Genomic DNA, 18,447 nt, shown 5'->3' on the forward strand with positions numbered 1-18,447 from the left:
CTCAGTCCACTCAGAGATGGGTACTTTGTCTTTATACCCATCATCAGCTAAAAGTTTAACAGAAATAAAGTGTTCAGATAATCTTAGTGTAATTGTTTCAGTAATACATACAATATTTACAAGTCAAGTGAATTTGATTTTTCTTCTCAAGTATAGTTTTCGAAATGGTTTTCATAAAAGTAGTATTATAATAATGTTTCTCACCTTTTTGTTCATTAGCACGTGGGAAATGAATATACAAAATCCCTGTAAAATAATTTTATTTCAGAATTTTTCGTTTCAACAGATTACTTTATTGCTCAATCTTACACAAAACGCCTTGTTTTAATTTTTAAGAAAAACATATTGATGATTGAAGATCACATTCAATCAGTTAACTTTTCAGCAATATTTTTTTATAACACAAAAGGTAATTTTCTAAGAAGTATACACAACAAACCTGTAAGGAGTTGGCTATGATGAAAATATACTGAAATATTTCAGCACTTTCGTTTACAGCTAAGACTCCAAATATCCAGGTAACACCTAGTACGGGTAAAAGGGTACCAAGAGACCGCAAGCTAGACCTATCGGTAGAACAAAGCATTGATATATAAGATAATTTTCTTACTATCTTAAAAAAAATTAAATAATGGAAAGTATATAAATAATTGCTTGTTCTTAAGTTCAGATATTGTCTGATAAATATATTTTAAAAGATCCTTTTGATTCAAAATGCTTATGGTAATGTAATAATATTTGTATATAGGTTACAACCAAGGTCACTTTTTCTGTCATTTGAAGACTTTATCATGGCACTGGAAGCACACAACAGTCTCTATCTTCAGGGACACCATTATCATAATATTCATCTAAAAATTATTTTGATTACAAGTTAACCAAGTCAAATTATTTGCACTTGAAAGAACTTTATTAGTTAATGATCATCCAAAAGCAATTTATACATTTTTATTTTAAAGTGATAATCCTTACAAACGGCAATAATACAAACTGGAACAAAAACAATATACGAACCGGACTTTCCATTGATGAAAGCTGAAATATTTAAGCACGTTATTTTAAAGAAAGATAAAGTATGCGTATACATATATTTATCAAAACCCCGTTGTAAAAGGTAGAACAAAGTATTGATATATCAGATTCTTTCTGGAATCTAAAAAAAATTATATGTAAAGTATATAAACTGATGTGTTACTGTATTAACTTATAATTTGTAGCATATAGGCTTTCCAAAATTCACGTAAAACTTAATTAGTGTTTCAAACCGAATATGAAGTCTCTATCTCCTTTGATTCAAAAGTTATTGAAAGTTCAAAAATAATATTTTTGCATATAGGTTACAAAAGGTCACAAGGTCATACCTTGGTCATCATTTATATGAGTGGAGTATGCACACTAAATATGAAATATATATCTTCCATGGCTCAAAAGTTACGGCGAAGGTTAACTGTTTTAAAAAAATTATTTTTAGCATATATATAGGTGGCATAACTAGTCCAAAAACAATAAAAATTTCTTTACCCCATGATCCCAAATATGAAGTCTCTGTCTTTCATGGACTTCAAAAGTTATGGCTACGACAGGTTAAAGTTTGCAAACAAACAGAGTAAACAGACAAACAGAAAAAGACAGGAAAAGATAATATACGCCCCGGATGAAAATCCAAACACCCTGCATAATAATGACTAGTTCTTAATTCAGATATTGTCTGATTTAATATATTTTAAAAGATAAATGCTTATTATTTTCTTTTAACACGTACGCATATTTTTTTCTGAAGTGAAGACTTTGTCATGGCATCTTTTTTCTGGAAACACAACACAGAAGGGGACACCATTATAATTATGTATCTTTTTTATCTATAAAATTCATTTCCAAACAAATTTAATACATTTTTGCTATAAAGCTAATGATCATCTTAAAAACAATATATACATTTTTACTTCAAATAATAAACCTTACCACGGCAATAACACAAACTGGAACAATGAAGAGAAAAAGGGAACCACTTTCCATTGAGAGCCAGCAGCTGAAATGATTTATTAGTGCGTTATTTTAAAGTAAAAGGTAGAAGGTATTAGGTTTTAGGCATCACTCAATCACATTCTTTCGGAATCTAATTATATGTAAACATTATAGAAACTGTTTCATTACTTATTACAATTTATTATTTGTTCATTGGCCTTCGAAGTTTGCGTAAAACGTACTAGTGTTTGAGATGGTAGCCATTCCCCCAGAATGCTCCTAAAGTAATTGCTGCAATGACTAATGGAATACCTGAAAAGAAAATTTACATTTCATATTTTATTAATATGAACTATATATTGAAATATATATGACACCGTTTCTTACAGACATACTTGAACTGTTTCATTACCAGATACTGAAGCACAACATGTCCAAAACAAAAATATATCTCACCCCATGATCCCAAAAGGAACCATTGCACTCTTGATTTGGACTTGAAATTGTTGGCTACATACATGGCGTAGAATGTCACTGTAATACTCATACAGTAGTAGATACCCATACTCAGCATACAGAAGAAGGTCACCAAGAACAGATAATGGATAAGAGCCGTAATGAAAATACAAACACCCTGTAAAGATGACAAATTCGTGACATTAAATCAAATAATCAAATCTAAAATCCTTTCACATTTATGTTTTTTTTCTTTTAAACGACAGTCAAACTATGTTCTTATTTCGGGTCTCATCTTTTTCGATATATTATCGGAAATGATGCACAAAAGTGGAAATGGACAATCTAACATAATGTTATGTAACCCTTCTTTGGACCAGTACGGTTTTTTTTAAATAAAAGATAATACATTTATTGTTAAAAATTAAAAAGCTTTATTCACCTCATTTTCCGTCTTCTCTACAGCTGCGATGAAGACAATGTAGGATACGACAAGCGATCCACAAAGATTAAGCATCATAATATTTTGATCACTCTTTACTTGTCTGAAAATCAACAACAATTATTTCATTTAAAAATACTCTTCAGTAAAGTTTCCCTTTCAAATCAGAATTCAGATTAAATTTGAGATGTTTCAACAAAATCACATATCGTACGTACTTCCAAGTCAGAACAAACAGCATAAACGTTAAAACTGTGAAAGCAATGGAGATAATAACACCAACGAGAGATAACGTCTTCAGCGACGCTCCGTCTTCTGTCTCCTATAAAATAATCATTGAAAATGAAAACTGGATGAAAAGTACATCTAGAACACAACTATATATTTCAAACAACAGAATTCAATCAACATATGTTAACTTTTTGGAAATCTACAACTGGTTGAATTGCTAAGCGATGTTGTTGACTTCTGACGTTACGCTTTAATAGCGCTATGGAAAAATTAACGTAATACTTCTTATAGTGTTACTTGCTTGACTAGTACCCTATCGCTTTCTCTTTGTACTTGAAATACGAGTTTGAAAAGTCGTAGGCTACTTATTAACATATATGGGGCGTTGGATTTGTATATATAAATAAATTTTATTAATTACTCGAAGCAGTCTTAAACGCATTTTTATGTATCACCTTTAAGCAGAATGAATTTTACACGTCAATTACGTCGACTGAACAAATATGTTGAACCTCCTAAATCTTGCGTTAAATATTAATGAATGGAGTAAATTTATTAATCTGACATTTAATTTGACCGTTTAGAGTAGCACATTATTAACTTTTGATTTTTTTTTTGATCGTTGGGGAAAACAATTTGACAACTCGAAAAAGGCATTGTCTTATTTTTGCACGACATTTTAGACGCTGGACATTTCTGTTGAACTTGTAGTTCAATTACTAGCTCCAAATCATGCAGTTTGATATATAAATCAATTAAATATTTCAAATCCATAGGAAAAGCACATTATTTTGATGTAATTTGTTTCTATTTAAACTTTCTTGTAAATGAGTAAATTTATTGTTAAATATTCATATGCACGTTTTTAATTAAAAGCGTTATGTAGAGATTCTTATCTGTAAAAACTATCGTTTTCTATTTCTTGCAAACATTTAATGTACAATCGTTAATGAAGTCAAAAACGACATAGATTGCTATTGTTTTGTGAGGAAAATGAAAATTCTAGATTTACTTTTGAACGATCTACACTCAGAAAATGCGCGATCCCTGCTGAAAAAAATGTAACGCGTTACACGCTTAAAATACCTTTTATATGCGTTTCAAAATTCTACTTTTTGCATAATAACTATTTAAATGTTATTTTCTTACTAGAAACGGAAAGTTCTGTTGAAAATCTATATCCATTCATACTAAATTCATCCATATTGCGAGTATTTTTTTTTAAGTGTAAACAGGTCAGATTCTAAAATTGTAGACTGGCACCAACATCGCGCGTAACGTTTCATACATAACTCAATATTCTGAAGTGCACAAATTACCAAGGAAATCTAATGTCCACAATCTTTTGCCCATGGAGTATTGGTACCAAAATAAAATTTAGATCCAATGTTATGAAACCGACTATATGCACTTACTGAACTAATATGACGTTTGTTTGATTTACTATTAATTAAATGATTCATCTCATAATTTTCAAGTGTAATCGAAAATGGGGGAGGGGAGGGGGTTAAACTTGTAAACTTGTAACATTTGTTGTGAACCTCTTGTATTAATCAGATAAAAGGAATTTTCCGTTGTGTGTACAAAAAGACTTTATGGTAACTTTAATATTTGCCAACGACAATAGAATTTAAGAAATATTCACTTGACAATGAAGTTATTAATTGGCCCCAACTGCCTATTGTCAGCAAAATATGAAAAATATGTGACATTTTTACCTGGACTTGGAGTTTATGCTCCCCCCTCCCTTCAGATGATACTCGATCTATGTAAAACACTTTAAAAACAAAGCAAGCCTTTGACATATAAGTTAATGATATAAAGGCATCAACAATATTGATTATTGTTATGATCTAGTCTTTTAGAAAATGGATTATAGAACAGATGCCTCTGTTTTGTAATGTTATGTACATGTATGCAAAAAGACAAAGTTATTAAGGGTATGCCTTCAAAGACATAATGCATAATAAGTCGATCAATTCAGAATGTTAATTAGAGCAATAGATACATGTACACATATTTGATTTTCGCATATAAATTTATGAAATTTTCGGAAACTAGCTTTAAATACTTTGTATGACTTTACCTAGACCCACAAGCACCTTTTTGATAAAGAAGAAGGTATGGTTTTAGCTTTATTGCGCCCTAAATATGTAATGAAATCAAAAAGTTTTGAAACTGGCTTAAATATTAGTTAAATAAATGACTCTGATAAATCAGAAAGAATGCGGAATGAATGTTTACCATTTGCAAATATGACGTCATTTTTTACTTTTTCATTTTCCAGAAAAAGCCTCAAAACGGCACATTTCAATGATTTTCCTTTAGAAAAATTGTCCACATTCGCCCAGTTTGATTTTTTGATATTTTGTGCAAAATTTATACAAATCACATATCTCAAGATCTTTGTGGGCGATGCCTGTGGACAATGTTTCTGAAAGAAAATTCCATTGAAAATTTGTCTTACTTTTTAAAAAACAAAAATGCAAATGACGTTATTTAGCATTTAAAAACACATGTGACAAAAATGACTTGTATGATTTTTCTGCATTGAATTTCAATTATTTAAAAAGCATGAGTTTTCAACTTTTACAAGTTTCATTTTTTAGAAAATACAAAATTTGTATGGAAAATACCTTCTTCTTTAACAATTATTTATATTCTTACAGGCGTGTAAGGTCTCATCAGGATGGCAAAATTAGTCAGATGGTTACACTGGCAAACTGTCCTCTTGTTATTTGTAGAATTTACTTTGCATCCTTCTTCGGACCATTTACTTTTTGAAAATAAATCTAATTATCAGCAAGGATCAAATAAATATATCTGTTTAGTTAATGTATTTTGCAAAGACAAACAAAAAAAAAAGCAAAACTATATCTTAAAAAAATATTTGCTGGTGAAAAGCTTATGTTTAAACATTCATTTTCCTTGGGTAAAAGACAATTTAGAGACTACCAATCTAGACGTTCGTGTTATTCATAGTTAAGAAATCTCAAGACTTACTTTGTGATGAAGTCCCATGACACACAAACTGCTTGAAGGTCAGCACTTTCGTTCTAGACAGATGGATATTCCAATATACAGTAGAAATATATTATTTAAGAAAGATTCTACTACACAAATCAAGTTTTCTTTTTGTGCAGATCGTACCAAAGTCTTTAGATTTGACAATTACAGCAGAAGCTTTATTTTCTTTATATAAGTTCACACTTGAAACTAACATAGGTATAGCCATATGACTTTGATATAAGCAAAAAAGTGATAAAGAAATTCCACATGTTTGAGTTTCTACAAACCATTTTCAAAGTCGAGTATGCAAAGGTCAATGTCAGTGGAAAAAGTAATATTTATCGCAAACTACCCAAAAACAGCCAAAGACTGTTTGAAAAGAAGAATTTAATCAAATTAAACAAACTCTGTTTGAAAAGAATAGGGAAAACCTGTTCCATTTTTATATGATCTAAATAAGTCACAGAATTATACATGTTGTTCAAAAACTTAAATATTAAAATGAATGCATGTAATATTCACATGAAAAATCGAATATCATTGTAATTTTGCACATTCGTGTCCTACAAAATTACTGAAATAGGGCGATCCAGAAAAATCTTAACTCGAGTTTATGCTGGAAGGCCAGATTAAGAGGAGGGGACAGAATGCCCAGATCTGTCTGAGTAGTAAGCGACAGGATTTCAGAATTAACGAATTCTTTCTTTTTCTTCTTTTTTCCTTCCGTCACTTCGTATGAATTTTCTTCTCTGGAATTGTAAAATTACGGAACATATCTTTATTCACCATATTAATATTAATATTTATATTTCAATATGAAATCCAATTTTTTTCCAAACGGTATTTCAAGTAAACTAGAGGTCTCTAAACTAGAATGGAACATATGGAGATAACGAACAGTATTCCAAATCCCCGAAAACCGAAAAACCTTTTAAAAGGTTCTGAAATGTCGCTAAAAGCAGATATAATACCATTGCTTGAATTTAAATATATTAAAGAGATAGAGGTTGTTACATCTCATGATTACGCCAACAATAATAATAATTGCGCTAAATATTAAACTTCTGAGAGGAGCACTGACTTTTACAGTTCATGGCTTACTTTTACACTAGGACAATATACGGAAGCTCTTTTACAATATAAATATTTAGCTCAACATTTCATTCTACACATATAAGTTTTTCTCTTTAACTTCTTAGTTGGGTGACCTTGACACTAATACATGTACATACAACTGTGGTACATATATAAAGGCATGCCTATCAACGGTTTCATTCAAGGAAAAAACGGGTTATTTCAAAACATTATAAGTTTTTTTTAAAAGTTTATTTTTTGAAGATATTTCTTTGTTTTATGTGACCCTTCAAATTATGTTTATTATACTGTCAAATCACATATTGACCACTAGAAAGGTTTTCATGGTTTGAGGAAAATCAGTTCTCGGGGATTTGATTTCGTGGATCAAAATTTAATGAGTTTGTATTAACATTTTACATTTCGTGGTGGACAAAATTCAGTGCTTCTCGCAAAAGTCCAAAACAAGAGAATTAAACCCCCACAAAAATTTGTGTATTTCAAAAGTGTGTATATATTTTCCCTTGCCACGGTAAATGTGATTTTATTTATGAATAAGGCAAGAAATAATTTAATTCAATGAATTATGGAATAGGCAATTTTAAATTGCAAAAAAGTAATTAACATGGGTTATGTTTATCATAATTCAGTACTTTGTAGGCAACAACCCATAAAGCTGAAGAAAAACTTAAGATATTCAATATACTATATGTATCAAAGAAGAAATGAATTGCAATATTTACGTTTGTGAACCTGAATCTGTGGGTAAAATGTCTGATATCGTCTTGTATATGACAGCCACGTAAGTAATTGCTGAAAGAAGATTGCCCAGAATTAATTGTCAAGTTTTATTAAATCTAGCATTTAAAATTTTTTTTAAAATCATGTTTATAAATAACTGAGTTAAATCTAGAAGAACGACAGTAAAACACATACTGATTATACTCATAAAGTAGGATCATTTATTTGTTTAATGATCTTGTAATAAAAAAAAACAACAGAACTTTATTGACTTACGTTTTTCACGCAATTCAAGAAACGTAGAATATTCTTCCGTATCAGTTGAAGTATCATTTGGTGTTTTCTCGGTTTTTTCAGGAAAAACAATTCCTTTTTCATCTACCTTTGTTTTATCAACAGACACCTCTAAAAGAAAACATTAAAATATATCTTACCATGTAATCATATAAACATACATATTTTGCCGATAGAATTTACTAATATAATTGCCTAACGATTACCAAAATTTTTCCCTTTGAATTTTGATGTTGTTATGTTTTCTCTCTTCAAAACAACTTCACTCATTCGATCCATATTCTTTAAAAGGGAACTAGCATCCTTTTCAGTCTGTAAGGATTTTAAGATTAAAAATACAATTTAGCTGATATATAAAAAATGATTTGTTTCATAATTTTATGACAGCTTTTAAAGTATGTTCTACTACTGTAATTATAAAAAATGGTAGTGTGATTTATTAATTTTAGAAATGATAAAATTATATCTCCTTCGCTACCTTGTCGCTCACAGCAGTCCAAGATTTGGAATTGTTTGTTGACAAAACATTGTCGACAACCGCAAAGAAGGCCTGAGGGGAAGATACAACAATTTTCAGTAATTTAGCACGAAATTTCAATGCACTTTTTTTAAATAGAAAGTCTAGTTTTACACCTTTTTGAATGATTAAAACTTTAAAAGTCAACACATTATCAACAATATCCTGGATACTGCTTAAAATTATTCATTTAAAAGTTTCAGACCCAAGACAAGAAAGTTCGTTTTTTTAATATATGAGACAGATTTATATTGTACACCGTAGACTGAGAAATTCTTTAAATTAATGAGTTATTGCAACTACATGTACATGTATAAGAAAACAGTGTCCAAGTTTTAAATCAATTACTTCTCTTTTTGTCTGAAATTTAGACATATTTGATTTTATATGGAATTCATTGTAGAATAAATTGAACAAAGTTGAGTTGGACATATCTAATTATTTATTTATATATAATCATAGATATACTTGAAGGTCCACTAAAAGGAGAATCCTGTGTTTTGCCTCCTGAAAACGTCGTTTTCGAGGATTTATTTTATATATATTTTTTAATTTTATGATGCAAAAATACTTTTTCTACGCATAAGTAATGGGAGTATTCTGTTAAGCCTTCGGCGTTCGTTTGTATATCGTGTGTAGAATGTATGAATGATTTAAATATTTTTTGTTCAAATCTAGTCCAAAGCTGAGATAGGGCTTTACATAGAAGTTATTGTCGAACAGAAATAAGGGTAAAGCTTCTTTTAAAAAAACAATTACGAACAATATGCAAGCATTTCTACATGCAAATACATGCATTGAAGACTTACAAGACAATTATAATTATTAACACTTTGAAAATTGTAATAAATTTATGTACATTAATCTAACCTCTTTCTGCACGTTGGCACTTGTCATATTTGTGACGTTGACAATCTTCTCTAGGATGTCAAGAGAGGAGCTAATATCCCCGGCACTCAGTTCACTTCTTTGTGACGTCAGATTCTTCATCTTCACTAATGTGTTGTTTACAGCCTCGTCTACATTCTTAGTTGTGCCATCAGCAATTATACTATCCAACTGAGGATATAAAAAATGAGATTTATACAATTATAAAATTAAACCACAAGGGAAGCATTGCAGATGACTCATCTTAACCATTTAGGTATTATCTTTCTTCATTTTAATATTTACTTATTTATTTGGTCCAAATATACGCGAGGATTATGATATAAACACAATTGAACGATGTCATTATTTTTTTTTATCTTTTGTTATCCTCTTTGAAAGACATGTGACCATTTAATTTAAGAAATTTAAATAATGTTGTTTATATTAATATTTTTGTCATTACCCACCAAATTTAGAAAAAAAATGTTATGGAAAATTTTGTTTGCTTCTAGAATAAAAGAAAATACATTTTTAAATTTAAAAATTCCATGAAAAACTTTAATAAGATTTAGTTTGATGAAGAGGCAAGCTTTTCGTAGAACATTCATAACGTCATATAAATTGATTTCTATATCCATCAGATTCTCACCTCTTCATTGGCGTTTACCAAAGCGACATCAGTACAGTTAATGAGATCGGGAGATTCCCAAAAACCCTGGAAATTACAATATCTGGTCGCAGTTCCTATGAAATGAAAAACAACAATAATCTCTCTCTCCCTCATTTCATTTGAAGAAATGGCTTACAATTGGCGTAGGTAGAAATATATATAAATAGCGGTAAGAATTAATTTTTTAACTTATTGTTTTGATCATTATGGTTCCTTATGCATTTATCTGTGAATGGCAAAAGTTCATAAAAAATCAACAATAGGTTTTTGACTATGAATTATTTTAATTATTCCAATAATCGCTCATTTCATTGAAGAAATGGCTTACAACTGGCGTAGGTAGAAATATATATATAGCGGTAAGAATTAATTTTTTAACTTATTGTTTTGATCATTATGGTTCCTTATGCATTGACTTGTGAATGGCAAAAGTTCATAAAAAATCAACAATAGGTTTTTGACTTTGAATTATTTTAATTATTCCAATAATAGCTCATTTCATTGAAGAAATGGCTTACAATTGGCGTAGGTAGAAATATATATATAGCGGTAAGATTTAATTTTTTAACTTATTGTTTTGATCATTATGGTTCCTTATGCATTGATTTGTGAATGGCAAAAGTTCATAAAAAATCAACATTAGGTTTTTGATTTTGAATTATTTTAATTATACCTTTTTGGTTTTCCGGACATGACTCCTTTTTAGTTGTTCCAGCAATCGTGGATTTCCATTTTATATTGTCAAACTCATCGTCATCACATCTGATTTGTTCTGTTTATTAAAATCAAATTAGATTAGATTGAATAAAATATATTTCTATTTCCTTATAAGAATCAATGGTGCCCTGTAACTTGCTTTTTATATAAAATATGAATAGAAACATTTCTTTACGGATAAAACAAACATATTAAATAATCCGTTATGTGAAACCAGACATGTTTGACATACATGTACCTGGTTTTGTAACAGAAATAGCTATAGAAACAGATACTGGATCTGGATAGGTAGAGTGGGAACACGAAAAGCGTCCTGCGTCACCAAGATCCGCCAATTCTTTCTTTAATGTAGACGATACGTTTGTTGTACTAATGTTGAATCCAGAATCTAAAATATTTATATATATGCAAAAGTTGTCACAATATTTCCATTTTTGTGTGATTTCCACAACATTGAAATGTGCAAGAGGAAACAACAAAAACGCTTGAGGAAATATATTTTGCATACCCAATAAAATATAAACGCCATCTTTCTTCCAGACTAAACTTCCGTCAGATAAACCTGTCAAGGATTTAGGATTGATAACGTCACATCGAAGATGTATACTCTCTCCACTTTTAATTGAGAAATCATATTGTGGTGCCATCTGCAGCAAAAGTCTTGGAAGTACTAAAAATCGCAATAAAAATCTGTTAGAGTATATGAAGTAAAAAAAAACCCTCTTATTGTAAAGGTTTCACCTATAAAAATCTTTTTGTGACGATTTTATTAATAGTATAATTTCCAATAGTAACAATATGATTTTCTTTGAAATACAACCCCATAGTCATGTAAAATATAGTTTTTCCGATTTTTATCGAAAAAGAGCAGCCTTACCAGCAAAATTTAAAAAAAAAATTCAAACCGAAAATAATTCTTTTACCACCAAAATAAAGCTGAAATATTGCTGACTTTGGCGTAAAATAAAATCAATAGATTAATCTTAAAAATTCATTTACTTTTTCAAAAAGTTTAATGTATAACTGGTCATCACGTGTACAATCCACAGTAAATAAAACATCAAGCGGGATCTTTGGTGTTTTTTTCTAACCGAGGTCGTTACGAAAAGGAAATCTAACCCTCGACGTAAGGATCAACCGTAAGCTTACTTCGCTGCTCTTGAGCAAAAAAATTTAGCTCTGCCTCACTAATGCGACTCTCTCATAAATAATAAAATCTTACTAAATAGATTTTAATCAAAAGTGATACGTATTTAAGAATCAGAACTATTCCATTGTCTGTCTGACATACTTTCTATTTATCAATAAAAATATGCATTATGACTACTCAACAGATGTAAAAAAAAAAAAAAAAAGTTTTGCTTGATCGCAGTGCCCAGTCTTTTGTTGTCAAAAACCTTTTTGCTAATTGACTCTGGTCAACAGGTAAATAATTTAATCTTACATAGAAGAAGGGAAATTGACTTTTTGGCATAGGTGTTATTTCGGTACTTTTTGAGCTTTAGCGGTCAGTCTAAATTGTTTACATTAAGTATTTAGCAATTTACCCTCTTGGCTATCTTTTTGTGTAATTTGTTCTCGGCTAAGGACAAAGAAACTGAGTGCGCATTCACTTTTGCGCATTAACTACCTTTTTGGCAGTTTTTACTTATATGGTTAATTTTCACACTTTTTGGACAATTCAGTTTTTAATTCTAAATTCTGATTGGCTAATATCTACAACCCGCGGTGTGGGTCTCCGTATGGAAAGTGACCCGACTCTCGGTCATTCCATGCAGAGACGCCACTGAATAAAGACTTAAACTTATATTTGAATCCTTTTCATTTGGGTTGTAGGTATGTAGCACGTTTTATCAGATTTCTTTCTTTAATTTCTTTTATTTTTATAAAAGTTATTTTCTAAATTTGAGCTAAGATTGATTAATATTAGATACTTTTAATTTGGGTAAGATTATTGATAAGTGAAATAATTATTTTAATGTCTTATTATTTAGTTCAAAGTTGAAATTTTTTTGCTAAGGAAATGGCTAACCTTTGTGATTTTTATATGCACCTGTTTACCTTTTTATATTAGTGTCGTTTAAATGCTTTATCTTGATTAACTTAAAAATCTCCGGAAACTTGTCAAATATGTTACATCATGTTTGAATTTAGCGCCCTTGTTTATTTTTGGAACTCTTTAGTCAAAGAAGTTTAATTTATTTTTAGTAATTGTCAAAAGGCATTTCGGCATGTTGTTTTCCATTTCTTGTAAGTAAATAACAAGCGATCACGATTATTAATATTTCTGTGTAAGGTAACAGGTCGCATAGATGAGTTGTTCATTTATAACTTTGTTATTTGAATTGATTATTTGTTCACAGCGACAAAGTACGTATAGCTCGAATTATCTCTGTCATTGTTTATATACTGTTGAAGTTTTATAGAAGTATTGTAATGAGTAAAGGATGGAGTATTGTTAAAGTAAAATGCATTGATTATTGTTCGTTTGATTTTAAATATTGTCATTCCATGCAGAGACGCCACTGAATAAAGACTTAAACATATATTTGAATCCTTTTCATTTGGGTTGTAGGCAGTTACACATTTGAGTGGTCCTCCTACACTCGTACAGGACTTGTGTGTCTTATAAGGGAAAAGACGCATCTGTCACCATCTCTAATATCCTGTTTCCTTATGCTTTATGTACATGAATATGTACCTTTTAGTGTTATATTCCTGACTTCATTGGTCAAACCTGTTAATGCTTCCACTGTCCAGTATCCTATGAGTAAGAGAGAAAAATCCATTGAGCAAAATTGTCCAAAAAAAAAAGTCAATGGATTATGTTATATAAAGAATTCTTCTTAATTTACCTTCATCCCGTTGTAAAACATCTCTGATAGTTAGGACATGCAGCGTTGTGCCATTTGCTGTTTTGGACGACGTCATTACATATCTGGATGCTGTACTGCTTATTGAATCTCCATTGCGAGACCACTGTACAATGAAACCAACAGGACCAATAATTTCTGCTTGGAACCATACTGACTTTCCCTCGCGTATTACTGAGTTTCCACTCTTATAAAATAGGATTTCCAGATGTTCTGTAAATTTAAAAATAAGCATGTAAGAAGACATTTTCATTTGCTATTGTTTATTTTTTGCTGTTGTTGTTTTTTTGTTTTATTATAGATGTATTCATAAAATCTCAGAACTTATTTTCTAATTATTAATAACCTCAAAAAGTTTTGATGGTAATTTGATATTTTCATTTTTTTTCATTACATTAACATATTTTCTTTTTTTATAGGCATAAGAAATAGAGCCATATCTTTTTAAATCATATAAATGTTACATGTAATCCTTAGATAATTTCAATGTCAAACTTTATTAATTATGATCAATGAAAACAATATAAGCTAAACATTGAGAGAAGTAATATGATCAATAAAAAAATACCAACCATCCTCACAATATCTGCCCTGGTATCCAACTGGACAAACGCATGTAGAATTTATACAAGTCCCTCCATGCTGGCAAGGACATGGTTTATCTTTATCTAAAATATCAGACTAAAAGATTTATTGATCTTTAATTTTTATGCGCCCGGATCGAAAGATCCGGGGCGTATATTGTTTTTGTTCTGTCTGTGTGTCTTATTGTTTATCTATCTGCTTGTCTATTTGTCTGTTTGTCTGTCTGTTGTCAACTTTAACCTTTGCCATAACTTTTGAACCTTGAAAGATAGAGATTTCGTATTTGGTTTGCATACTCCACCAATTAATTTCTTTCAAATGACACCAAGGTCAATGACTTTGATCTTGACTGTGACCTATATGCTAAAAATAGTTTTTTTTTTCGAACTTTGATTCCGCCGGGCGCATTGTTTTTAATCTATAAACATTAATGCTTTTTAATGCTAAAATAAAAGTGATCCATACTTTTCATGTTAAAAGGAATACAAAATACAATCAGAAGATGTGAATGCTAAAATAAACTCAAATTTTTGTAGTTTAAAGAAAGCAAAGAATTTTAATGATATTTGTTCTTATACGTTGACATCATTTGTCCATGTGAAGTAAACAAATCCCAATATACAATTTTTTTTCGTCGAAAGGGACAACGTTCAATCGTATACTTAATTAAACGTTTTCATACCTGATAATGTTACATTTATATACACAGAAACATCCTCAGAGTTGGAATAAAGTGAATGTGAGCAGGAGTATCGTCCAGAGTCACTCAGTTCGGCTGATGACTTATATAAAGTTGTATTCGTGCCTGTCTCAATTACACTAAAGCTAGAATCTACAAATATAAAGTCATTTGTTTCATAAAAATAAAATGTCTCCAATAAATTAAAGATCCCTCCACAAAAAAATAATAAAAGTTTATTTTAGAGAAATCTTTAAAACCTGACGAAATATCTTTCCCATCTCTCTTCCAGTTCAGTCTTAGGCCAGTAGAGTAAGCTGGTGTTTCCGTGTATAAAGCTTCACATTGAAGTTGGATAACTTCTCCAGTCTGAATCGACAAATCAACGTCTGGTGTTAAACGAAGCGAAATTCGTGGGAAAACTATTCAAGAATGAAATAAATGCTATTAAATAGTGCATAGGGTTACATTTTACATTTTAAACCTTCACTAGCAATATTCTGAGTTCTACGTATTCAGATCCATAATTAAAAAAATATACCATATAGGAAAGTCTAAAATTGTCTTTAATTCAAAGAGACAGAGGTTTACATAAAATATTACAGGTTTTAAAAGTTTTATTTGTTTTTTTTTAATTTCACTCTGTATTTCTCTTGGCAATTATTTGTTAAAAATAAAACAGAATATTTAAATAAATACACTACCAAAACAACAATTGTAATCAAAATAAAATTTCTTTAAAAAAATTTAAACTTAATATGTTCATAGTTAAAATGCAATTTCTGAAAACAACAGGAAAAAAAAATGTATCCTCACCTTGCAATTTAATACCTTTGCTTGCTGTTGTCAGCCCATTTGTTGCTCTTATATACCAGTCACCTGCATATAACATATTCATAGTTTTGAAAACGTCGGTGTAATGTTTCCTTCTTGTTTTTATCAAATATATAAAGTTTTTTTAATTCTTTCATATATATTCATAGTTATGAGACGATACCTTCATCCTGCAAGATCACACTTGATATGTTTAGAACATAATGCAATGTATTATTGGATTTTGTTGAGAATGTCACACTAAATCTGGATAAAGCATCAGTTATGGGATTTCCATCGTGAAACCATTGTACGATTAAACCAGATTTGTTCACTATCTCAGATTCGAACGAAGCTGCTTCTCCCTCAATCAAAAATGGTTTGTTAATTTTCAGGGTCAGTATTTCTATTGGCTCTGTGAATAGAATATAGTGTATTCCAATCAATTAAACTTAACTCGATTGTTTGTCATAGCTATAACTTTCTTATACATAAAAAATCAACTAAGAAATCAATCATGAACAAAGTAAGAATTACTTAAATACCTTTCTTTTTGATTACCTGGTTCAGTGACATTAACATTAATGGAAACATTAATTGGGTCAGGATAAGCAGAGTGTGAGCACGAATAACTTCCAGAATCATCTATCTCTGATGACGACTTCCTCAACTGTGTACTTGTATTCGTTATATTGATATGAAATCCTGTATTGGAAAACACTATGAATAATTTGAACTGTATTTAATGTTAAATTGATTTTACCCTTACTTATGGTTTTCAAGGGCTTTTGGGAATTGGTGTAAAATTTGTTGCTATTGGATTTTAACATACGTTACATAATAAGCGTATCTCAAATAGTGATCTAGATTCTCAATAGTTATTATTTCATCAATATCTATGCATATACAAAAATGTAGAATATGCTTAATTATATTGTATTATTTCCTACAAGTAGAAATAAGAACACGCAAAATTGTCGAGTGTTTATAAATTATTTCCGCATTTGCAGAAAATATTTCATCTTAAAGGTTTTTTCGAAGGTAATAAACAGTTGTTGCTTGCATAGGAAACATATAAGGATCTTGCATAGTAGTACTCAGTTGTAAATTTGGATAATCAACATAATTTCACAGTACGCATGTTGTATGGGAGCAGTAATTTGGCTTACTAGTATATTGATAAATTAATTTTTTTTCTCTAAAATCTGTTTTTAATCCATGTATAAATATATATATTCCCTACACATACATACATGTATGAATGAATACATATATACTACTCACTGTCTTGCACCATCGATAAATTAATTATTCCTTAAAGTTGCTCACTCAATTTGAACAACATTTATTTAAAGAGTGTATAGCAAGGCATCGAGCAGAGGTAGAGTTTGACATTTCAATCTAAAGCTGTTGATTTGATTTATTTCTTACCAAAATAGAAACTAGATCGCAAATTAACTGACGGTAAGTATGGAGCAAGTGAAACAGAGGTTTGTACTAAAAAGGTTTGATGAAAGTAACACAGCTTTTGGGATCTTAAATCTCATATGCACTTCCATCTTCGCTAGAAAAGGGTTTTTGATACGCTACTCTCCTCATGAACCCTTGGCATACGGTGTTGATAGAAATTGGGGTTTTCTTGGGATTCAGTACACCCGGTCGACCAATCAGCCATTGTAAATGACGATATTTGCGTTCGGGATACTTCTTGACTCTTTAATCTCGGAAATGAAAAACGCAAGTAAACAAGGATCCGCAAAGATAACATTCAATTCTAAGAATAGCCATGGTGTCATCCAGTATCTTCTAAATATGTGATTAAAAATCTATATTGAAGCTTCAGATTTGTTCTATAAATAATAGATAAACATAACTCAATCATTGCTTCTTAATTATTCCTGAAAATACTTTGATTTAATTTTTTTTTAAACACGTGTCTTTATTTCTGTAACTACCTGATAGATTCGCGATCACGAGACGGAAAACAATCCATCATATGCCAGGGGTTTATGAGGAGATTAGGGTATCAGAAACATTGGCTACCGGAGATGATGAACTTCAGATATTCAAGTAAATACCTGATAAGATTTTCTGCCCATCTCTCTGCCAGATTAAACTTCCACCAATCAAATTTTGCAGGGATCCAGGATTGATGACGACACACTCGAGAACAATGCCTTCTCCCCTTTGAATCGAAAAATCGTACTGTGGTGTAATCTGTAGCTTCAGCCTTTCTAAAACTAAATGCGAAATATAATTGTCAAAACTTTGAGATCATAAGCTGTACTTTTAAAACAGTAATACAGTGTATAGACAGCCGTGCTTTCTCTTTGATGTAATTACCTTGTATTCTGATACTCTTTGTTTCAGTTGTCTTCCCATTTGATGCCGTTATATTCCATTCACCTAAGAAAACAAGTTTACTTTAGTATATTAACATATATTACTTTAAAGTGTTTTCAAAATTTTCTTACATTCTTCTTTATACAAGTTACCTTCATCTTGCAGCAA

At 30.3% G+C, this 18,447-nt stretch overlaps 1 protein-coding gene across 1 annotated transcript; it reads right to left on the reverse strand.

The window, feature by feature from the left end:
- Positions 1–5: 5 nt before the first annotated feature.
- On the reverse strand, positions 6–18,441 carry LOC134259555 (adhesion G protein-coupled receptor L3-like; the record flags this gene model as incomplete). Its single annotated transcript, XM_062742141.1, is given in 34 exon segments — positions 6–47; positions 205–246; positions 440–609; positions 754–817; positions 819–851; positions 1,963–2,029; positions 2,208–2,277; positions 2,422–2,599; positions 2,864–2,966; positions 3,082–3,185; positions 5,762–5,870; positions 6,098–6,150; positions 6,270–6,333; positions 6,679–6,852; positions 7,921–7,990; positions 8,177–8,323; positions 8,419–8,524; positions 8,691–8,762; positions 9,600–9,788; positions 10,249–10,343; positions 10,943–11,041; positions 11,225–11,374; positions 11,495–11,656; positions 13,688–13,750; positions 13,842–14,072; positions 14,432–14,527; positions 15,127–15,276; positions 15,384–15,545; positions 15,940–16,002; positions 16,121–16,351; positions 16,498–16,641; positions 18,015–18,176; positions 18,280–18,342; positions 18,432–18,441. Coding segments are annotated over 34 exon segments (3,738 nt in total), but the record flags the coding sequence as incomplete, so codon positions are not given.
- Positions 18,442–18,447: the final 6 nt, after the last annotated feature.

This window comes from Saccostrea cucullata, unplaced genomic scaffold (genome assembly GCF_032062105.1).
Source record: "Saccostrea cucullata isolate Sc308-1 unplaced genomic scaffold, CSIRO_AGI_Scuc_v1 ctg23832, whole genome shotgun sequence".
In the NCBI taxonomy this organism is placed as follows: Eukaryota; Metazoa; Mollusca; class Bivalvia; order Ostreida; family Ostreidae; genus Saccostrea; species Saccostrea cuccullata.